The sequence below is a fragment of the Carassius gibelio genome, chromosome B25 (genome assembly GCF_023724105.1).
Source record: "Carassius gibelio isolate Cgi1373 ecotype wild population from Czech Republic chromosome B25, carGib1.2-hapl.c, whole genome shotgun sequence".
NCBI classification, from domain to species: domain Eukaryota; kingdom Metazoa; phylum Chordata; class Actinopteri; order Cypriniformes; family Cyprinidae; genus Carassius; species Carassius gibelio.
The window spans coordinates 7,730,836-7,754,752 of NC_068420.1; the positions used below are offsets into that span (position 1 = coordinate 7,730,836).

Consider the following 23,917-nt stretch of genomic DNA (forward strand, 5'->3'; position numbering starts at 1 on the left):
CGTTTTATCAACTCCATCTGCTATTTTTTCCACATATGAACGGATTTTGCAGGTAGTTAATACGTTAATAATATAGATTTTTAGTGAACATTAGTAACTGTCTCGTGTCCTTCGTGCAGGACAAGTGCCTCCGTTGCGTCCTGCGCACAGGCATCGCGACGGCCGCCATCTTAGGGGTCCTCGCTAGGTGGGACCCGATTGTTCAAGATGCAATTTTAAGTGAAAATACGACTCTTTTCTCATGTTTATCTTTTATTTAACATAAACAAACACATATACTTTTATAATAGCGTTCAGTAAGTGAATAATTATGAATGAAATTAACAGTAAATTGCAGCAGTTTTTTGTTTAATTGCAAATAGGATATATATATATATATATATATATATATATATATATATATATATATATATATATATATATATATATATATATATATATATATATATATATTAGCCTTTCCAAATAGTGGGGGCAGAAAACAAACTCTGCTCAAATAAATCACCTGCCTCTGTATTTAAAGCAATGTTTGAATGCAAAATAGACTGAGGTTAACAGATTACATTTACGTCTGTTTGATTGTTTATATAACAACATACACATAAATCATAACTTGATTTTTGCAAGAATTTTTAACCGATGCTCTACGGTTAACAGTGATTTTTGATGTTTCCTGCTTCTGTTGTATTCTGAACCCGTTCTGTATGATGTCAAGAAATTCTTCCAGCATACTGTATATTACAAAGGCAGAGAGGAAAAAAATTGTTATTATACTACAGTTCCTAAACATTTTTATATTTTTCTTTACCACAGAAGCCCTGTCCCGAGATGCTCTCGAGTTACGTTGAGACTGATGATTCCCCAATCTTCCACAATGGACTTCACATAGGATGAACTGTTTCCAGTTTCAGCAAAAAAGCAAGAATTTATGAATGGATGACTGCACCTTAGCACTCTTCACTGCCACTGCATGCCTCACCTGGGCCACAGAGAAAACAATGTTGCTGCCTGTACATGGCACAATTAACCTCTAACCTTACAGCTGAATCAATGCAGTAACACTGTTAACTACCAATGATATTTTACCAAATGTTCAGACTGTATATACAGAGGAGAACTGGTCCCCAGTGTTTTTGGTTAGTTTGGTTTCTCCAAAGTTTTTTTTACTCCAGTATCGACATCTTACAGATTTTTCTTTATTAACCACCGTTGCCTTTGGCTTGCTTGCTGTATGTATGACGACTAATGCATTTAGCACCAACTATTAAAACAGTGAGGGTGTTTTCGACCATATAGACACAACAGTATGTCTTTCTGTAAAGATTCTTTGAAAATGTTATGTATTTTGAAAAATGTATAAATGTCTTACATTGATAGTTTTCATATTGATTGAACATTTATATGTAAAAAGAAAATGTGTAAAATTATATTATAATTGCAACTTATAATTAGCAATTATAAACTAGCTGTATTTTTAGTTACTTTCAGTGCACAAACAGCCATTATTCACTTACAATTACTGATTTGTAATAGTACACGTAACTGTTGTACTATTTTATGTACTGTTATATGAGTTAAAGTCAATTACAATTGTAATTTCTGTCATCATAATGAATTTATGTAGTGTGATAATTGCTGTATGATTTTCTTTGAAAACAATAGTTTCTTAAATAATATACAATCAGCAATTGCAATACATGAACTGCTTGTAAGCAAAACCATATATAACAACATAAGTACTTATTACAATATTTAAAATAATGTAAAAATTACATGAATTAGGTAGTAAGTCAAAATAAATAATCAAAGTGTGTGTGTGTGTGTGTGTGTGTAATATTGTACGTAGGTTTGTTTTATTAATAATTATCTTTCTACTATCCCACAATCTTTTGAATTTGTGGGCTAAACGTGTTTTATTCATCACAACTGAATTATTATTATTATTATTATTTTAGAACTGGAAAATATATTCAAAAGCTGTGCAGAAGCGTTCTAGTGACCGAATATTAAAACTAATTACAATGCATTATTTATGAGATGTTGCTAGTTTTATGACATTTAAAAAACATTTTGATCGATTACATTCTGTATGTTGCTTTTATTAAATTATTTTAGCTTGAAACAACAAGCTACCGCAGGTCCGATTAGCCATACAAGTTATCGCGATAACAACTTTTGATCAGGCATTTAAAACAGCTACCGCCTTGGTCCTAAGCGGACTCGATTTCGCGGGGGGACTGGATTTCTCACCACACCGGCCCTGGTGCGGACTTTTTTAGCCACACCAACCTCTGACTTTGAATCATCATCTGACGGTGACACTAGGCTCTGGCACTGGTACACTAGCCGCAGGTCGGAAGAACGAATCAATAGTTCGCTTGCTCATAGCTCAGACCATACCTGTCAAGTTTTGGATTTGAAAATAAGGGAAATTTTCCAGCGCCCATTGCGAGCAGTCCCACCACCCCAACAAAGCTCCAGTATCCCTTACATTTTAAGACAGGTGTTATAGCCCAAATTAAAACACAAAAGGGTATATATGAAGAGCATTTATTTAAAGGCTTATTTGCATATTTTCTGTTAATTTAACATTGATGTCTTTACATTTACATTTTATTTTAATTCCACACATTCTTTTCATTTCATATTGCTTTTCTTTAACAGTTTTTCTTTTCATTTCACATAACTTTTCTTTTACTCTTTTAGTGAGTTGTTGTACCAATTTGTTGCAGACTTTGCATTCTTTAAAAAAAGTAAATTCGCTGTCCCATTTATCACGGTATTTACACATGGTTTTTGGTTTTTTTCTTCACTCTCTATTGTAGCATCCATCATCCGTCTCTGTTTTTTCTTTTGTTGTTGTTGTTTTTCCCACGTTATAACTCATGTCATCTGACCTCACACACCCCTCGCGACAGGCTGCTACAGGTGGGAGTTATCGCGAGACTAGTGACAGAGCTCAGATTGGGAATGTTTTTATTATTATTATTTTATTAATAACGCAGGTAAAAAAATTAATAATTAAAAATACGGGAGATTTACGGGAAAATACTAATACGGGAGGACGGCGGGAAAGAAGGGTAAAATACGTGACTTTCCCGGCCAAAACGGGATACTTGACAGGTATGGCTCAGACGCACACACATATCAGGTTGTGATGATATTTGTCTCCGTTTCCTTCCCACAGATGTTTACGCCCGCTCAATTATCTCTAGGCCCCTCCCCCTCCACACATTTTAGCCACTTACAGTGGCCATTCCCTATTCTTCTCACACGCATTTGCCGCCTCACAGACAGGCATCACTCAATGAGACGCGAGTGTGTGCAAGTGTGTGTGTGTGTTTGCGTGCGTGCGCGTGCAAATCTACTGGTCGCACATGTGCGACTGGATGTAAAATTCAGTCGCACACTCTCAAAATTTGGTCGCAAAATGCGACCATTTGGTCGCAGTCTGGAGCCCTGTTAAGAAACTTTCCTTTTGGCATCTTCGTATTTAAGGCCCTGTATGGTTCAGTTCCAGATATACTGGGATGTAAATTTGGCTCCAGGAGTAAATGGTTAAATTGTACACATTTTCAGTGGTCAAAAACCAAAGTAATATCAGCGGTTATTAGTTGTTTAATTGTTTCTTCCTATTTTAGATTAGATTTAAATTCAGATTACATTTGCCATCACCATTTACGTAATTTTCTCCTAGTAATGCACGTTATTTATCAGCATTTTTACAATTACTTTATCTTTAATCTTATTTTAATTGGTTATTCTTAAATTGGAATTGGCCATTGTGGATTTTAGCTGCTGAAATTTGATGTTTAATTGTTTTTGCCTATTTTTAGATCAGATTTGAAATGACATTTGCCATCATCTAGCACTCACTTGTAATGTAACATCTTTATCACATTTTTGTGTCCCCAAGTGGAGGTTTTTGTAAAGATTTTTGGGAATTGTGAAGCGGATCAAGACTGATCCAGATGAGCTCATGCAATAACATTCGAGACAATCTCTGAATTGTTTGCTTGACCACAGATGCTGGATGTATACTCCTTGCTGAGCTTCGATAATGTGGATGGAGGTGTTTGGAAGCAAGGCTTTGAGATCACCTATGAGCCCAACGAGTGGGACGACGAGCCCCTGCAAGTGTTTGTGGTCCCTCATTCGCACAACGATCCAGGTAAGCATTGAAACCGAAGCCCTGGCCTGAGTTTACTCTTTCAGTGTTGGGAATGATTCACTTTAACCCAGATTAGTTTGAAAGAGTAATAAACACAAAAGCTGTGCTTATACTGTATGTCAAGTAGTTGTTCTGCTATCAGATTTCATGCTACATGCATAATACATTAAATCTGCAGTCTCGAGTGTAAGTTGTGTTTTGTGTTTTCAATTAGTCATGTAACTGGAACTGACAAAACACAAAACCACCATAAAAGGATCATAAAATATTCACTAATTCACTAATAATGTTTAAATCTGCCCTAGATCTCCAGTTATCAGCCCAATGAAGTTGATTTTCATTGAATAAACAAATTCATGGCTTCAGAAGTACACAAGTTGTATGGATCCGTTTAAAGCGATGCTCCGATCACTAATCACTAATGAGAATGAGCCCATAATCACTTCCTGTAGGTGACCTTTCGACTTGTTATTTTGATAATGCAAACCTACTTTCAGAGGTAGAGAATGAGAGGTTTGAAGACTTATTTTTGATCTTAGCCAACAGCTGAGGTGGATGTGGGTAAATATTAATAATAATGCTGGTTACAAAAAGAGGAATATAATTCAGAAATCTTTATTAAAAAAAACATTCAGTCTCTTCCTCACAAGAGCATTCCCTTCAATATAGCTCCAATAGGAACTAATATTATCAACATCAGAATGTTATTAGAAATAGACATAGACTTGTTGATATTTATAATAAATTGGTAAATAAAATGTAAAAATCTTTTTTTTAAAAAAATTCAATAAGATGTAGTATATTAAATGTATTATTACTACTATTAATTATACTATTAATCAAAATAATAGTATTATTTAATAATACACAAATTTGTCACATTAATTTAAACTACTCCTATGATTTGTATTTAATATTAATTTGATATTAATCATATTTTCAAGGCTGCATTTATTTGATTAGTGTTCCTGTGGCTCAGTGGTAGAGCATTACATTAGCAGCATAAAAGGTTGTGGGTTCAATTCCCAGGGAACACGTGTTAGATAAAAAATGTAAGCATTAATGCACTGTAGGTCGCTACATGACTACATGAAATTTGATAGTTACATGAAAGTTGAAATATGTAATGCCATAATTATAAAGGTTTGACAATTTACAAATGTAATTGTTGCATAAGACTATGAATTAATAAGCGTTTATTGATAAGAAATATTCAATGTCTTGTCATTTACAGTAGTGTGTACCACGAGTTTTCGAGTAACTTGAGTATTTTTAAAATAAAAATCAACTAGAAGAAATCAGTAGTCGTACAACCCCTAGTGTCACATGATCCTTTAAGAATGAATTCTAATATGCTCATTTGTAGCTCAAGAAACATTTCTTCTTATTATCAATGTTGAACACGGTTGTGCTACTTAATATTTTTGAGGAAATCATGATTTCTTCAGGATTCTTTGATGAATAGAATAAATAAACCAAAGCATTTATTTGAAATATAAATCATTTTTAGCATAAAATGTCTTTACTGTCACTTTTGATCAATATAATGTGTTTAATCATGAATAAAAGTAAAAAAAAAAAAAAAAAAAAAAATTATATTCTGTAAATATTCTAATTGGAGCATTGGCTGCTTGTGATATTTTTATGGTCCTGTTCATCTTTTTGAACACATTTCACATCAAGCATTTAAAAATCTTATTAAGTTTCAATCTCTACTAGAATGTTTTCACCCTCCGTCTTTAAGTGGATGTAACATTTTTCATTTTTAGTTGTTGAAGCAGCATCCTCAGTCTAGCACCTAGCAATGCGTATCCAAAAGAGTCTCGCAGGTAAAGTGGGTCAGTTACTGGGCTTGCATTTTGCAGCGTTGGCACAATTTGTGATGCACCTTAAGAGAAACACAATGAGTTTCAGCATCAACCACACGACAGATACGTTTCCAAATCTGCTCGTGAACCCCTGCAGTTGCCATTTATTACAGCGGTATAAAAAAGAATGAAGAATCTAATTCTTTAAGGCCAGTGAACCGATTCTCTGTTGTTTTATTGGGGTCAGTACTGTGTCACTGGTCTTTGTGGTGCTGCGCATTTAATGCAGATTGTGTAATACTGAACATGTTCCCTATATGTTTCAATCAGTCTACCGCGACTCAAAATGTCTTTCTGTCATTCTGAGGGTCAGCGCTGGAGCAACAGCTTGACAGAAAGACATTTGAACAGTCCAGCCTCTGAATAATGAACAGACAGTGTTAGATTGAACAGGTTGTTCTTCAAGGAACCAATTGCGGCCAAATGGCTGTGCTTCTTAGAAACAGTTCAGTGTTTTATTAAAAGAGCATTTGTTTTTAGCACACACTTCCTTCTGTGCTGGCAGAACTAGATCTGATCCGTTTGCCGTCCTCGGATGGTTTTAACTGTGACTTTGTACCTTCAATTTTCTTTTTGTGACAGGATGGATCAAAACATTTGACAAGTACTACAATGACCAAACCCAGCATATCTTCAACAACATGGTGGTGAAACTGGCCGAAGATCCTCGCAGGAAATTCATTTGGTCGGAAATCTCGTTCTTCGCCAAGTGGTGGGAAACCACAGATGTCCATAAACAAGAGGCAATGCGCAAGTGAGTAACGTTTTGTGTTAAAGGGATAGTTCACCCAAAAATAAAAATTCTGTCATTAATTACTCCCACTCATGTCATTCCAAACCCTTCTATTCATCTTCAGAACACAAATTAAGATGTTTTTTATGAAATCCTAGAGCTTCTGACCCTCCATAGACAGCAGTGCAACTGATACATTTAAGGCCCAGAAAGGAAGTCCGAACTTTGTTAGAGTAGTCCATGTGACATCAGTGCTTCAGCTGTAATGTTATGTGAACGTGCATCGAAGACTGACATGGAAGGAAATAAATGTAATTAAGTTATTTTCGTTTTTCTGTTGTAGCTTCAGAAAATTAAGGCTGAACCACTGATGTCACATGGACTATTTTATCAATGTCCTTACTATGTTTGCTGTCTATGCAGGGTCTGAGAGCTCTTGGGTTTTATAAAAAAAAATCTGTTTTCTGAAGATGAATGAAGGTCTAATGGGTTTGGTATGATATGAGGATGAGCAATTAATGACAGAGTTTTCATTTTTGGGTGAACTATCCCTTTAAATAAAATGTGAAGTTTAAAAATAATATGATCTTAAAATAGTATATTTAAACTAATTCAAAAATCAAACTTTATTAGTTTCTCTTCATAACCTTATGAATAATAAGTTTCATAATCTTCATAATCAAAGCTGGCTCTGCCCTTGAAAGAAAATTTCACTTTAAAATAACTTAATATTTTTATTCAGCAAGGTTGCATTAAATTAAGAGTTACACTATTACACGTTTATAATGACATAAAGTTTCATATTTCAAATAAATGCTTTTCTTTTGAATTTATAAATCAAAGAATATTGAAAAACAAAATGTTTCCATAAATATATTGAACTGTTTAAAATACTGAAAATAACAAGAAATGTTTCTTGAGCAGCAAATCAGCATATTAGAAGGATTTCCGATAAAACAAGGTAAGCAATGATGCTGAAAATTCAGCTTTGCATCACAGGAATAAATTACATTTTTCAAATATATTAAAATAGTAAAGAGATATTTTAAATGTAATCATATCCCATCCAGTTCATAATCCAGTCAATTCCTGACTGAGCCGCTGTGGAAATCACTTGGAAAATGTTCCCTTCGGGTCTCTGTAATGTTGGCGGTTCTGTGCCCTCATTCTGTCTCTTGTGTTTGGATTCAGTCCCTCATGCCCACTCTTGATCTGTTCATCTTAACTCAGTAATCCGCTGAAGGTTAATTAGTCTAGACGCTCCTCATAAACCCTGATCTAATGTCATGGATTTAACCTCATCTTGTGATCAGTGCTTTTAATTTGAAGAATCCTTTCTAAATCCTATTTTCTTCCAGGCTGATCCTTAGCGGACAGCTTGAGATGGTGACGGGAGGCTGGGTCATGACGGATGAGGCCAACGCTCACTATTTCGCCATGATCGATCAGCTGATTGAAGGCCATCAGTGGCTAGAGAAAAATCTGGGTAAGATTGTTTTATGGATGGTGTGGATTGCTTATCTTTTAGCGCATTTGTTCTAGATGTAGGCGATGTGGGTTTAATTTTTAAAGTGGTTTGTAAGTTTAATGGGTGTGTTACTGCAGGTGTGATTCCTCGCTCAGGCTGGGCCGTTGATCCGTTCGGGCACAGTGCCACGATGCCTTACCTACTGAAACAGGCGAACATAAGCAGCATGCTGATCCAGAGGGTCCATTACTCCATCAAGAAGCACTTTGCTGCCACACGGAGCCTTGAGTTCATGTGGAGGCAGGCCTGGGGTGAATGACTACAAAAAAACAAAAACAAGCATTTAAATAAATATATTTGTTAATTTAAAATCATCTTTATTACAATTGTATTTTTTGTGTGTGTCATTTTTTTTTTTTCTATTTCTATTCAGCTTAATTTATATTTTATTTTTAGTACTTTACTTCAAAATCATATTAAGTTAACCATGATTTTTGTTTGTTATTTAAGGTTAACTTTTTATTTAATGTTTTAAATGTATTTTTGTTTTAGGTTTAATAATTTTAGTATTTAAATGTATTTTAAGTAAGTTGGCGAAGCAACATTTGATCTTTTTTGTTGTAAATTTGTAAGGTTATATTTTGCTTGATATTTTAGAATTATTTTAATTCCAGTTTTAGTAATTTTAGTAGTTTAATCTAATATTTGTATTTTACTTTACTTCAATTTTATTTCAATTAATGTAAATTATTTTTTAATAATCTTAGTACAAGTTATTTCATAATAACAACGTGTGTGTGTACATATTTATTATTTATTTAATTAATTAATTTTATTTTTTTTGATTGCAATAACAAAAACAATTGTTTAATAGTTTTAGTTTTGGTTAACAATTGCAGTATTGCTTATTAGGGGTGCTTGATCATCTGGCACTTTTATGTTTTAGATATGAATGATTTGTCAAACTGAGGGTTTTGTTACGTTTCTTAGTGATAAAACTTATGATTTTCTCTCGGTCGACAATGATAAGATCCCTTAAGAGTCTCATTGAACCATGTAATGAAGGGCATGTTTAGTTTTGACTTCTACATATAACATATACATATAACATCTATACATATAACTGCATATTAACCCTCTAAAACTGTACAAACAACTCCTGAAACACATTAGGAAGCACTCTCGCAACTAGTCAAAAATAAACAACAACAACCTAGCATCATGACAAAACATTAATGTTTTATTAAATAACTATAATAGACCAGAATATAGTGTTTATAATTATTCATTACATGTTGGAAAGGCTTTAAATTAAGGTTTCGAAAAGCACAAACCCTTGGCAAAAGTTTTTTAAAGCTTTGCCAAGGAGGCTTGCCAAGCATTCTTGGAGACTTACACATAAAAGTTTAATTTCTTTATTTCCAGATATTGAATCGGGCACAGACATGTTCTGTCACATGATGCCATTTTACAGCTACGACGTGCCTCATACATGCGGCCCAGACCCCAAGATCTGCTGCCAGTTTGATTTCAAGAGACTGCCGGGCAGTCGAGTCAACTGCCCGTGGAAGGTGCCGCCCCGAGCCATCACAGATGCCAACATAGCTGAGAGGTGAGGCCCGAGGACTGATTGTTTTCTGAAACCTGGGAAATAATTGGATTCCAGGGAGTTAAGCCAAAGAATGAATGTAGGTTAATTTCCTGTGTTAGCCAACAAAATTCATTTGTCCATCACCCAGCTGGCACCAGCTGTATTTATACGAGTCGCGTCTGAACTGGGCTCGAACCCAAATCCAATGCTCTCTTGATCTGCAGAAGAAAACCTGGATATTACAAGCTTGTAGCAATTAGTTTGCATTTGTCATTAGGCTCCAGAGTTCTTTCAGGTTTACTTGAATAATGAGTCATTTCCTTCAAAATGTTCAAACGTGTTTTCTTACTTTCCTATGAGTAGACATTGATCTGCTTAGATGAAACCTTGAGCATTTAAGTATCATTTAAGATATGAATTCAAAAAAAATATTTTCATTTATTTACAATTAAAATAACAACAACAAAAAAAGATTGTCAAAAACTACATACAAAAAAAAGTGCTAATTGTAAAATTTTATTTTATATAATTGTATTAATTATATAAAATTATTACAGGTTAAAATTAAATTAAAATTAAAAAGATTAAAAGCTGCTGTATTGTGCAATATTATTAAAAAATAACTTCTGTTTTTTTTTTTAAAGTGAATCCTTCAGATCTTTGATGAATAGAAAGTTCAAAACTACAGTATTTTTTATTTTACTTTATAAATGTTAATAAATGTCTGTTTTGATCAGTCTGTGTGTCCTTGCCCAGTAAAATTTCTTTAAGTTAAAGAAACAGGTAGTGTGTATATACACCACTTTTTGTCTATTCAGTGCTTAAAAACTTGTTTTTAATCGATTGCCAGACTTAATAAAAACCTATCCAGGGATTTACTTCACATTTGACATTTTCTGTTTCAGGGCTGGCGTTCTGCTTGATCAGTACCGTAAAAAATCCAAGCTGTTTCGTAGCAAAGTGTTGCTGGTTCCTCTTGGGGATGACTTCCGCTACGACAAAGCTTTAGAGTGGGACCAGCAGTACTTCAACTACCAGAAACTGTTCGACTACATGAACTCTCACCCAGAAATGCATGTAAAGGTATGCCTTCTGAAAAACATAGAGGCTCTAACCTGTAAATGAATAGAAAACTACAATAATTGTCTGTAGGTTTGTCAGGAAGAGGTTTAATAGATCTAAATCTATTTCTGCAATGTCAGAAATCTTGTTTTTTTTTAAACAAACACAGCTCCTTCAGCTCAGCTTCTGATGTACAACTAGGAATAATTTGAATGAATAATTTAACTTGTTTGTGAGGGAAGAAAAGAGCACGGATGTTTTGGATTTTTGGAAAAAATGTGAAATGAATTTGAATTGCCCTGAAAGTAGATCTCTGTGTTCTCAGGCCCAGTTTGCGACGCTGACAGATTACTTTAATGCAGTGTACAAGGCTAAAGGGGTCCCTCCGGGGACGAGACCCCCCGATTACCCTGTGCTGAGCGGGGACTTCTTCGCTTATGCGGATAGAGAGGACCACTACTGGAGTGGATACTACACCTCACGTCCCTTCTACAAAAACCTGGACCGTGTGTTAGAATCTCACCTACGGTTAGTCAGAGGCTGGGTCTCCATGCAAAGTTGCAAATTTAACTTGTGCGCATAATTGGAATGTTGCATAAAACATTTACAAATAAGCACCATCACTTTCTAAATAAGCATCGTCACTTCCTGGTAAACTGGCATTAATATCAAGAAGAAAAAAAGTGGGAGAAGTCACTGAATATAATTACTTTCATATATTATAAATGACTTGTGTCTCATGCTACGTTTACACAACGATGTAATCAAAAACTGAAACGTTTTTCCCTTGCGTTTTTTTTTTTTATTTCACACATACACGCCTACGTTTTCAAAACGATTTGTGTTTACACATGTATGCGACAACACCCCAAAACGCTGTGTCACGTATTCCAGGCCAGTAGTTGGCGCTGTCACTTTGTTAGTAAACAGTACCTGCTGCCGTGTGTATATGATGTGTGTCTGCTGTTGGTTGTAATATTGGTGAAGTAAATCCACAATTTGCTGAAGAAGCATTAACAAACTCTTAACAGTAACAACCATTCCATGTTTGTTCACACTTAACCTTTAGAATCAACATGTGCTGTGCATGTCTACATACTTAACACTTACTATGCATGGCGTCACGTTTTTCATAGATTCCCTTTTTGGGTGTTAACTAAAACGAAAATGGCATTTTCTAAAACTTGCAAATATGCTTGTTCAGTCACCAAAATGCCATTGTCATGAAATTAACAGGCACAACGCATAAAAAGTTTTCAGTTTTTGCCTGAAAACGTCGTTGTGTAAACGGCCCCTAAGAGCGATCAGACAAAACACAATGAAAATGGTCACTGTTTCCGTGGATGCGTTCTGTTCGGGAAGGCAGTCGTGTAACGATTCTGGGAGGCAATAATACAGAAATACTCTGACGACTTTGCTCAGGCCTTTCAGAATTACTATAACATTTCAGATGCTGTGCAACAAATCGGTCCGCTGGTTAGACAGATTATGTCGTCGCGTAAAGTCACATGATGTTTTTGATGTGCATGGAGGACTTTATCCTGAAAATACATTTTCATCTCCCATTATTCACATTAACCATTTGTCGCTCAAGACAAAAACCACCTCAAGCAAGGGTTAAAAACTTTTTTTGCGAATTCGAAATTTGCCATTTCCTTCACTTGTTTCAGATGCGATACTTCTAAATGTGTATTAAAACGGTAATGGAAACGTAGGTAGTGTAACATCCAATGAATGCCTAATAATATCTCGAACTGTTAAGATGCACCCTGCATCAGTACCATTATAGTTTGTAGCTGGTTTTTATTCTTTAATATCTGTTGATATTTAATTGTTTATGCTCATTTACATATTTTTACATGACCAATTAATATTCATTTGTCATTACTGTACATTTCAATGCCATGATGCCTAAATTAAATATTTTTTGTATCATTTAAATTTAAATTTTTTGTTTTATTTTTTAATAATGTAATTATAAAATATTAATTTTAATTACATTAATGTTTATTTATAAAATAATACATTTTATATTCCAGCCATTTATTGCTATAACTTGAAATATGTATCACTATAAATATGTATCACTATAAATTACAAAAAGCTATAAATTATTTATCATTATTGGCCAGCATTTCATTAAAATGTGATTTTAATTTGAGTCTGTGAATAAAGTGTTTGCACTTTTCACCAAAATCAACTACGAATTGTTCATTTATAAACATCTCTGCAAGGGGATGGAAGAGTATATTTACATAAAGCTGTTATTTAACACATTGTTAACAATTCAACAAGTAGCTTTCAGTCAGTAGTATGCTAACAAGGTTTTGTTGGAGCTTTTTCATTTTTAATTGCCAACACGTTTGAATTTACACTGACAAACTGCCGTCGAGGTATCTGAATTTAATCCATTATCTTAGCAATTTTGGAAAGTGTCGGGGTTTAGTTGCCAGAGATTCAATTATGCTTTAAATAAAGGCCTGTTCTCTGCGGCATTAATTAATGGGGAAAAATTAAAATAGTTATTCTCCACGTGGGTGACAAGTTTATCTCCTGAATTAAGCACGAGGCATTGCGTAATTACTGTCATTACTTAGTCTTTAATTCTATTATCATTCGTTTCTCGCTGTTCGTTCGGCATCATGAACGGTTTGATTTAAGACTCTATGGTTTTGTGTTTGCTGTAGAGGGGCAGAGATTCTCTACAGCCTGGCGGTGGCTCACGCCCGGCGTGCGGGACTGGAAGGACGTTATCCCGTCTCGGATTACTCCCTCCTCACCGATGCCAGGCGCAACATAGGGCTGTTCCAGCACCACGATGCCATCACGGGCACCGCCAAAGAGGCTGTGGTCATCGACTACGGAAACAGGTCTCTGAATCGGAGCTTGCAGATTTGATCCGCATGAACTGATCTGGAGATCCAAGGAAGTCTCTCAGGGTGTTATTACTGAAATATCATCTTTAATGGACCATTTTTAGCATTTTTAGAGTTTCGATTTGTAAGCGGTTCTTGATTCGTTTCTCCCCCCCCCCCAGGCTATTACGTTCTCTGGCCGGTCTGAAACGAGTGATCATTAATGCTGCACACTTCCTGGTAATAAAGAATAAAGACATTTATCGCTTCTTCCAGACGGAGCCTTTCTTAGAGACGGTGAGGAACAGCTTGTGTTTAACCCTTGTGCTGAGCTGAAAATCATTGACCTTATTTGGCGTTCCCAGTCAAAAACGTTTGGGAACGTCGTTTTGGGTGAACTATCCCTTTACAAATTGCTTGCAAATCTCTCATTATGTGAAATAATGACCAAATCTTGAATCTTTGGTCTTTTTGTCAACTTAATTTAAATGACTACAGGTTTTGTATTTCTCTTAGGAACTGATTAATAATAATTCTCAATAATTTGGCTAATTACAGGTGCATAAGCGTAGATAAATGAGGCCTGTGATTAATCGGATTCAATACAAAACCTGTTCATTAAAACAAGAAAATATTGAAACCAGTATTTGATAATAATAATGTGTGACCCTGGACCACAAAACCAGTCATACTGGAGATTATATCATCTGAAAACTGAATTAATAAGCATTCCATTTGGCTGAGATGCTACTATTTGATTTGGAATCTGAGGATGCAAAAAAAAATAAAAAATCTAAATATTGAGAATATCGACCTTTAAGTTGTGCAAATTAAGTTCTTGCACTGTAAAAAATCAAAAGTTGAGAAAACTTTAAAGTTTAAGGCAGCCAACTTAGTTTAGAAACTAAGTTTAGAAAACCCCCAAAACTTTCATTTTTTACAATGTAGCAATGCATATTACTAATAAAAAATTATGTTTTTATATATTTACGGTAGGAAATTTACAAGATATCTTTAAGAAACAATCCTTACCTTACCTAAATCGATCATTTTGACCCATACAATGTATTGTTGGCTATGGCTTGTGCTGCTTATGACTGGTTTTGAATAACAATGAGCAATGCATATGAGATTTTGTTTGGCTGGCCAGTTTTGACCATGCGAGCAGTAGGGTATAATCCAATGTGACCAACATTATCTAAGATTTTGGTGAAAAAGAGTCTGACCTTTGATCTCTGTTCATGTGACTGCAGGACGACAGACGCGCCACACAAGACTCTCTCCCGCAGCGTACTCTTATCGAGCTGGAATCTTCTCCCAGGTAAGATGTGTCTTCTGTAGATCTTGAACACATTCAATTCGGTGTGCAGATCTGATCTTCCTCCTCTTCTTCAGGTATCTGGTGCTGTTTAACCCCGTGGAGCAGGAGCGTCTGTGTGTGGTGACCGTGCTGGTGAATTCGGTGAGAGTTCGGGTGCTCACTGAAGACGGGCAGACTTTACCGGTTCAGCTGAGCGCGCAGTGGGTGTCTGCCGTTGAGATGAGTGGAGAGGTCTACCAGGTGTGTTTAATTGTGTCCATTCGCTCCTGGATCTTAAAGAAAGTTAGTTTCAATACCTACACTCTTTCTTGTTTTTTGTTTTTGTTTCCGTTCAGGCCTCTTTCATGGCACGCCTCCCCGCTCTGGGATTGGCCGTCTTCCACCTGTATGACTCTGCTGACTCCCCCATGACCCTGCGCTCTGATACGCTGCTCAGGATCCCGGGACGGGGTCAGAGCATACGGGGTTTGGAGCCTCTGCCCGTGCGATCACAGACGGTGGACGCCCAGCCGTTCTACATCCAGAGCCAGTCTCTCACTCTGGGCTTCTCTGGAACCACAGGCCTGCTGGAGGTCAGATGATTTTGAGTTAGGAAGTGAAGTGAGAAAATAACCATGGCTTGAGGGGAGGGTGCCACTAAAGTGACTGAAATGCCCCAGGAAGAGGAGTTAATTCCCTTGCTTGTTTTTATTTCGTTTACACCATACACTGTTATCTCATTTGGATAAATTCTAAAGTAAATCCACTGCTAAGACAAACCAGAGAGCATTAGCAAATGATTCAGTCAACGGCGCAATTCATTCTTGGGGAACTTCCTGCTTGTTCTTATGAATACACAATATAAAGATGTGCAATGAATATGCATATATCTGCAAATATTAGGAATTTCTATTGGTCAGTCTATATTGTATGTGTACATATCAGCTGATATTTATTTATGCATGCTCTTTTCCTCAATTTCTTACAATTTTGATTACCTTTGCCGTCATGCAAAGCGCACTTAATCTTTAAAGTAGTAAAAATGTAATAACACTGTTAAATGTCATTTTTGAATACTGTATTCTACTGTTTTATAGTAGCATTTAGAATTATTCACTATAGTTTATCATTTTTTAAATATATTTTTATGTTTTGTTATTTTGGGTAAAATAGTATAGAATTTTAATATCAGTTATAAGCCAATATTCAATTGAAATATATGAAAAAAAAAATTTTTTGGCATTATTCTATATTGTATATAAGCTATTATATATTGTATAAATTCACTTTTTGTAATCTAAAGAAAAAATTTAATATTTTTTCAATAAGTTAATATAAGTTTGAATATTTGTGCACCACTAGAAAAAATTGCCCTCATAGAAGAAAAAAAAAATGCTGAAAATCAGCGCCACCGAGCAAATATTTCATGGTAATAAAAAATGAAGTTTCCCAGCTATGACATCAGCAGTCTATTTTTATGTTCAGTCATCTGGACAAGTGTTTTTTTTTTCTTATTGTTGCCAAAAGAAATGAAACGTATCCCTGTCCTATTTTTGTAGTACATATGCTGTTGAGTCGTCTTTTTAGAGTCTGAGTCAGCAGAGAAGTCTACAGTGATTAATTCTCTTTTCTCCATCAGAGCGTTCGACGTAAAGACGATCCTCAGGAGGTGAGGGTACAGATTCAGTTCCTCACATACGGGACTCGACCCTCCAAGGACAAGAGCGGGGCCTATCTCTTCCTGCCGGATGGAAATGCCAAGGTAGTGTCTGTTAGTCTTGACTGGGGCGAAAAGCAATTTACCAAACAATTAACCCCTCCCTCTCTGCTCGCCCTCAGCCTTATTCGCAGAGAGAAGCCCCTGTAGTGCGTGTGGTGGAAGGGCCTCTCTTCGCCGAGGTTGTGGCACATTATCAACACTTCCAGCAGACGGTCCGCATTCATAATGTTCCAGGTACTCTCTCCATCCATCTGTCTCGCTCGTGTGAGGACATCTCTGCCCTGACTGATCAGTTCTTCCTGACATATGACTTCAGGAGTCGATGGTCTTTCTCTGGACATCACCACCATGGTGGACATCAGAGATCAGAATAACAAGGAGCTGGCCATGCGGCTGGTCACCGACATTCAGAGCGGAGATACTTTCTACACAGACCTCAACGGCTTCCAGGTGAAGTACACACGTCCACACACTGTTCATCGGAGTCTTAAAATAATCTTGGTTTTATTGAAGCAGTCAGCCACTGTTCGTCCTAGACTCAGATTGCTCTCTGGCCGGATAATCAAGCTCATGCTCTGTGTTTTCCCTGCTCGTCAGATCCAGCCTCGCCGGTACTTCCAGAAACTTCCACTGCAGGCTAATTTCTACCCGATGCCTGCCATGGCATATATTCAGGACAGCCAATACAGGCTCACGCTCCACACGGCCCAGGCACTGGGAGTCAGCAGCCTGGCCAGCGGTGAGTAGATATTGCAACGGTGACACAAATCTTTTCACAAATTTATTTATAGTTTCTTTGTTTTGTTTTTTGGTGCAAAAACTAAAATGGAATTAAACACTGGTTTTACTCGGATGTTATTTACATAAACTTAAAAATAACATCATATAATAATAATAATAAAAAAAACTCTTACTAATGAACTATTAATGACAACTATATTGTATGTACTATAACTACAGTACCGACCAAAAGTTTGGACACACCTTCTCATTCAAAGAGTTTTCTTTATTTTCATGACTATGAAAATTGTAGGTTCACACTGAAGGCGTCAAAACTATGAATTAACACATGTGGAATTATATATCGAATTATATACATAACAAAAAAGTGTGAAACAACTTAAAATATGTCATATTCCACCTTTTGCTTTGATTACTGCTTTGCTCACTCTTGGCTTTCTCTTGATGAGCTTCAAGAGGTAGTCACCTGAAATGGTCTTCCAACAGTCTTGAAGGAGTTCCCCGAGAGATGCTTAGCACTTGTTGGCCCTTTTGCCTTCTGTCTGCGGTCCAGCTCACCCCTAAACCATCTGGATTGGGTTCAGATCCGGGGACTGTGGAGGCCAGGTCATCTGGCACAGCACCCCATCACTCTCCTTCTTGGTCAAATAGCCCTTGATGCCTTCAGTGTGAATCTACAATTTTCATAGTCATGAAAATAAAGAAAACTCTTTGAATGAGAAGGTGTGTCCAAACTTTTGGTACAGTATATGTAGTACAGTACAGACTAAAAGTTTGGAAACATTACTATTTTAATGTTTTTGAAAGAGGTTTCTTCTGTTCATCAAGCCTGCATTTATTTGATCAAAAATACAGAAAAAACAGTAATATTGTGAAATATTATTACAACTTAAAATAATAGTTTTCTATTTGAATATACTTTAAAAAAATGATTTATTCCTGTGATGCAAAGCTGAATTTTCAGCATCATTACTCCAGCCTTCAGTGTCACATGTAACATCCCATAATCACATGATCATTTAGAAATCATTCTGATATTCTGATTTATTATGAGTGTTGGAAACAGTTCTGCTGTCTAATATATTTGATGAATAAAAGGTTAAAAAGAACTGCATTTATAAAAAAATAATAATAATAATTATAATAAGATATATTCTAATAATATATTTTCTTTACTATCACTTTTAATCAATTTAACACATCCTTGCTTAATAAAAGTATTGATTTTATTTAAAAAAAAGAAGAATTGCTGACCCCAAATTACTGACCAGTAGTGTATATTGTTATTACAAAAAATGTATATTTGAAAAACATAGCTTCTTTTTTTTTCTTTTTTTTTTCTTTTTATTCATCAAAGTATCCTAAAAAAGTATCACATGTTCTGAAACAATATTAAGCAGCAGAACTGTTTCCAACTTTGATAATGAATCAGCATATTAGAATGATTTCTAAAGGATCATGTGACAACGATCCTAAAAATTAATAATAATTAATAATAATATATCACAATATTACATTTTTTTCCTGTATTTTTGATCAAATAGATGCAGGCTTGATGAGCAGAAGAAACTTCTTTCAAAAACATTAAAAATAGTAATGTTTCCAAACCTTTGTTCTGTACTGTATATAAAACTAATTGAAAAAGAAATACTTTGCATTTGTAACTTTAATATTTTAAAAACTTAATTAAGTGTTATCAGTTAGTAATATATATTCTAAGTTAACTAACAAATCAGTCAGTTTTAACCTTCAACATTATTCATGAGAGTCAGTTGGTACTACATTACTATACTTTACATCATCAGTTGATTAGATTTTTTTTAAATCAATATTGAATCGAATCAAATAGGTAATCGAATCGAATCGCAAGCTTGTGAATGAGAATCGAATCAAATTGTGAAATCCAGCCCTAGTAAACACACTACTTTATTATTTACATAAATTTGAACTGCATTGACTAATTGGCTCATTAATATTCTGTTATGTGGCTAGATGCTTCAAGAAGGTTACAAAGACACAAAAGCATGTCCTAATTAATATTCACGAGCTGAGCTTTTACCATAGAAGGAATCAAACTTTTTTCACCCATGTACCAAATTGAGCTGACAATACAGAGAAAAACTCTCCTCGCTATGCTGTTTTCAATTCCGTATTGACTCGATTCCAAAACATTGGTACTTTGAGGTCTATAGCAGTGAGTTTCTTAGCAGGATGAAACATGAATCAGGGACTGAGACGGTCGGGAGGAGGAAAACACTCACAGTGGGACACTGTGCTCTGCTTCTGTATTGATTTGATGCAATGTATCCCATAATGAAGATGAAGAGAGTGTACTGTCTAATGCTTTGCCTCGCTCTATGCTATTACCGTCCTCTCTCTCTTCATCCTTTCTCTCGTACGCTCTTTCCATTCCCTGCAGGTCAGCTGGAGGTGATCCTGGACCGCAGACTGATGCAAGACGATAACAGGGGTCTGGGGCAGGGTCTGAAGGACAACAAACGAACGGCCAATCGCTTCCGTCTTCTGCTGGAGAGGAGGAGCGGCGCTGGAAAGGTGAGCTCTGATTGGATACGAGGATACAGATGAACCAAACCGGAGTCAAACTCCGACTCTGCATTAGTACATGCTTCTTCTGTGAAGATGTAATGTAAATTAAACAAATCATGCAAATTATATACCCCCCCCCCCCTCATAATAATAATAATAATAATAAAAACTATACACTTAAAGCAGAACATAGCTGTAGTTTACATGCTAGTGGATGCCTCAAGCACATGTGAAGTATTAGATGAGACCAACCACGACTGGATTTTTCTCCGAAGTGCAGCCGGCTACATTTTTAATACAGTTTTATTTCCTGGCTGACTGATAAGACCCTGCGCGCCCCGACTGGCGAGAATCCTAGCAGTTGATTAATCTGATTGGAGCCTGCAATTTCAGCTTCGCATCAGAGATCTGGTCATGCATACCAGAATATAGGTGTCCCGTACCAGTGCCAGGGGTATGTAAATGCTCATTCCACCCAGTGTCCTGTAGGGGGCACACTATTGTTACTCATGAGAGCTGTGTGAAGGCTCTGGGGACAGTATCTTCACTTCTCACTCCAAGTGTGTAATAATAGATAAAGGGCTTTACACACAGACTCCGACTGATTTAAATAATATATATTTTTATTTTAATCATGCTGTCTCCTGACAGTTTATAAATAATACAGTGTCCTATATTGAACACTATATATTATGTATTGCAAATGTATTATTAAGTATATATTAATAATAAAATAATTTTAAAATAAAAATATATAAAGCAAGGATTTTTATATATATATATATATATATATATATATATATATATATATATATATATATATATATATATATATATATATATATATATATTAGGGGTTAACAAAGCACCGCCTTGTGTTTCTTTCCATTCCATTCCCTCATAACCTCTTTTTTTTGTTTTGTTTCTGTCTGTCTATCACTTATCATCCTGTCTTTCTCTCCTCATGCATGCAGCCTGCTGGCTCCTATGCCAGAGTCACCAACATCATAAACAAAATCATTGCTGGTATTTTAGGAGACGGCCAGGAGGAGGTAACGTTAGCGGCGTAGCAGTTTTATGGAGCCCTAGTTCAGCTTGTTACTTTAGCAACAAGGGACAGGTTTGCACCTGGATTAAGAGGCTAAAGGTCGTTTCCTGTCCACTATCTCTGCCTGTGCTGCCGTGCCCACAGAGCTTTTACATTATAACAGGCTGTAGATCAGTAGTGTGTAGAGCTAGATCCTGTACTGAGCTCATCTCGTACCGTGACCCTAGGGAGTTACCTGATGCATGTCTGTATTTTGCAGCCGGTGGACAGCAGAACTGTCAGCTTCCCGTCGCTGCTCAGTCACATGACCTCCACCATCCTGAACCATGAGGTGCTGGCACTGCCCGTGTTGTCCTGGAAACACGGCGTGCCGCCCATTCGTACCTTCGCTCCATTGGCTGGCACCCTGCCCTGCGACTTCCACCTGCTGAACCTCAGGAGCATCCAAAGCCTGGTAAATGAGAGCCCTGGGAGAGAAATGTGTGTTAGTATCGATTTCGCCTGCTGTGAAACTGATGAGGACTTTGAGTTTGTAAATGGGGAAAAAAAAAAACTTTCACATTTCAAGGGTTTGAGATTTTGTGGTCTGGTGGTTTTATTGGGGGATTTATTTTCACTGGCATTTATTTGGTATCATTTCATTTTTTTCAGCAGGACGCTCACGCTCCGTCTCCTTACACGGCTCTGCTCCTCCATCGACTGGGTCTGGATTGTGGTCTGGAGGCCCAGAACCCTGGTTTCAACTGTACCACCACACAAGGCCAGGTCAGTGTCTTGACTTGAGAAAAAAATAAAATAAACCACTTACACTAATAAGACTTAAAGGGATACTCCTCCCCAAAATGAACATTTTGTCATCAGTCACTTAACCCCATGTCGTTCCAAACCCCGTAAAAGCGCCGTTTGCTGACAAGCTACACAATATCGCGTTCATTATCGAAGGCGATTCATCTGCGATAATGAACGCGATATTGCGTAGCTTGTCAGCGATCTACAGCTCTGTCTATTAAATGCCACTCCAATTATAAGCAGGTGATGGCGATTTCAGCAGTGATCAAGGAAGCAGCTTTACTGATTAGATGCGCATGATCATAAGTTAGATATATCGCCCAGCCCTATTTGGATGAAAACCGAGAGGCTTGTGACTATGGGGGGTAAGGTTAAACTTTTTTCACGGTTTTAGAGTCACGGTTTCGGTGCAGTCCAGTATGTGCTATGTTAATGGAAAAACTATACTTTCTAATAAAAAAAAAAAAGAATAATAATATTCTATCCAACTACAAGCAACAGCACAAATAAATACAACAGAGTAAAGATACAAACAATAAACAGTGATTTTCAGTTTGTTTGATTTTTTGTTTTTAGGTAGGTTTAACATAAGTTTTTAGGTACAGAAATTGAATAAAGTAATCAAATGTAAAACAGCATTGCATATTGGACTGTATAAATTAAAGAGAACTCTTTATTTAAGTTATAAAAGCTTTTTAATCAAGAACAGTGAGTGATTTCTTTGTTGTTGCTGTTCGATTAATATAAAGACTGTCACTTTAAGAGAATGCACTGATACAGTGGCCTGCGTTCAGCCGGCTCTGTCTGCTATAGGATACTTACCAAAACAGGCATTTTGACATACTCTTTGTCAGAATTTGTCCATTTAAACACAATACTTAAAAGAGAGCTTAATTTTTACACGCATTCTGAGGCGCGGGTTTGCGTGCACAAATCTCCTCACTGCGCATCCTCTGGCTCTTAAATGTTTAAACTGACAAAGCTTAAATGAGTTTAGTTTAAACACATATTAACGTGTGCTGTTCAGATCTCATCTTTTTTTTTTTTAGCGAACCGTGCCACCACTACTCGTGACTGTCCCATAGACTGCCAAGTAAGTTACACTGTCGAGGTCCAGCATCGTCAGATGATCTGCCATGAGTGGTTCAACCATAACATTATGATGAGAATACGTTGTGTACACAAATAATTTTGTTATGTATATTTATGTTTGATTAGAAAGAAAACTGACTCAGAAGAACATACGCTGCCTGCGTTCAGCTCATAATCTCCAAAATGGTGATATGGTGATGTGTAGAGAAACAGAGGAAAGGAATTGTTGAATAAAGTCATTATTTTTGTTTTCTTTTTGTACAAACAGTGTTCTCGTTGCTTCATAATGTTACGGATGAAACACTGATGGCAGATGGACTATTCTGACAACGTCTTTCATACTTTTCTGGACCTTGACAGTGTTAATTTACTTGGCAGTCTATGGGACAGTCACAAGCCTCCCGGTTTTCATCCAAAATATCTTAAATTGTGTTTAGAAGATGAACAAAGCTTTTACAGGTTTGGAACGACATGGAGGTAAGTGATTAATGACAAAATTTTCATTTTGGGGATGAGTAACCCTTTAAAAGGTGTCAAATGTGTTGAGGGGGAGCATATCATAAACATGAATTTTTTAATTTGTGAATGAGTGTGTTTTGTGTGTGTGTATATATATATTTAATTATTAATTTCTAAAATATTTCTAGTGTTAAAATGTCAGTTGTTTTAGTGTTATTTATATGTACTATTATCATTTGTATTAATATTTTGAATTAGCTTTTATTTTTGTATATTTTCAGTTTTCATTTTCATTTAATGTTTAGTAATTTTTAAGGCTTTCAGTCAATTAAATTTAATCTAATTAATTGCATGATATTTCGATTAATTAATCTGATTAATCGCAAAATAATTTTTACTTTGAAAATATCCACCAAAGATTATTTGAAGATATTTTTTGTGTGTGTTAATGAGAAAGTATCAAGAAGACATTA

General features: G+C 36.0%; 1 protein-coding gene across 5 annotated transcripts in view; it reads left to right on the forward strand.

Annotated features, from left to right (window-relative positions):
• The window catches only part of man2a2 (mannosidase, alpha, class 2A, member 2), a 42,214-nt gene that overhangs the window by 12,494 nt on the left and 5,803 nt on the right, over window positions 1–23,917 (forward strand). For 4 of the 5 annotated variants that reach the window (XM_052598177.1, XM_052598176.1, XM_052598179.1 and 1 more), the window contains 19 exons: window positions 4,027–4,171; window positions 6,622–6,793; window positions 8,131–8,258; window positions 8,378–8,551; window positions 9,666–9,852; window positions 10,737–10,914; window positions 11,219–11,421; window positions 13,581–13,763; window positions 13,931–14,045; window positions 15,002–15,069; window positions 15,144–15,309; window positions 15,405–15,641; window positions 16,688–16,810; window positions 16,888–17,002; window positions 17,085–17,218; window positions 17,366–17,507; window positions 19,929–20,062; window positions 21,364–21,558; window positions 21,756–21,869. In XM_052598177.1, coding sequence (XP_052454137.1) covers window positions 4,027–4,171; window positions 6,622–6,793; window positions 8,131–8,258; window positions 8,378–8,551; window positions 9,666–9,852; window positions 10,737–10,914; window positions 11,219–11,421; window positions 13,581–13,763; window positions 13,931–14,045; window positions 15,002–15,069; window positions 15,144–15,309; window positions 15,405–15,641; window positions 16,688–16,810; window positions 16,888–17,002; window positions 17,085–17,218; window positions 17,366–17,507; window positions 19,929–20,062; window positions 21,364–21,558; window positions 21,756–21,869 — 2,913 coding nt within the window. Of the gene's footprint in view, window positions 1–4,026; window positions 4,172–6,621; window positions 6,794–8,130; window positions 8,259–8,377; window positions 8,552–9,665; window positions 9,853–10,736; window positions 10,915–11,218; window positions 11,422–13,580; window positions 13,764–13,930; window positions 14,046–15,001; window positions 15,070–15,143; window positions 15,310–15,404; window positions 15,642–16,687; window positions 16,811–16,887; window positions 17,003–17,084; window positions 17,219–17,365; window positions 17,508–19,928; window positions 20,063–21,030; window positions 21,109–21,363; window positions 21,559–21,755; window positions 21,870–23,917 lie in introns of all 5 variants that reach the window. The other variant, XM_052598180.1, reaches the window with a different exon arrangement.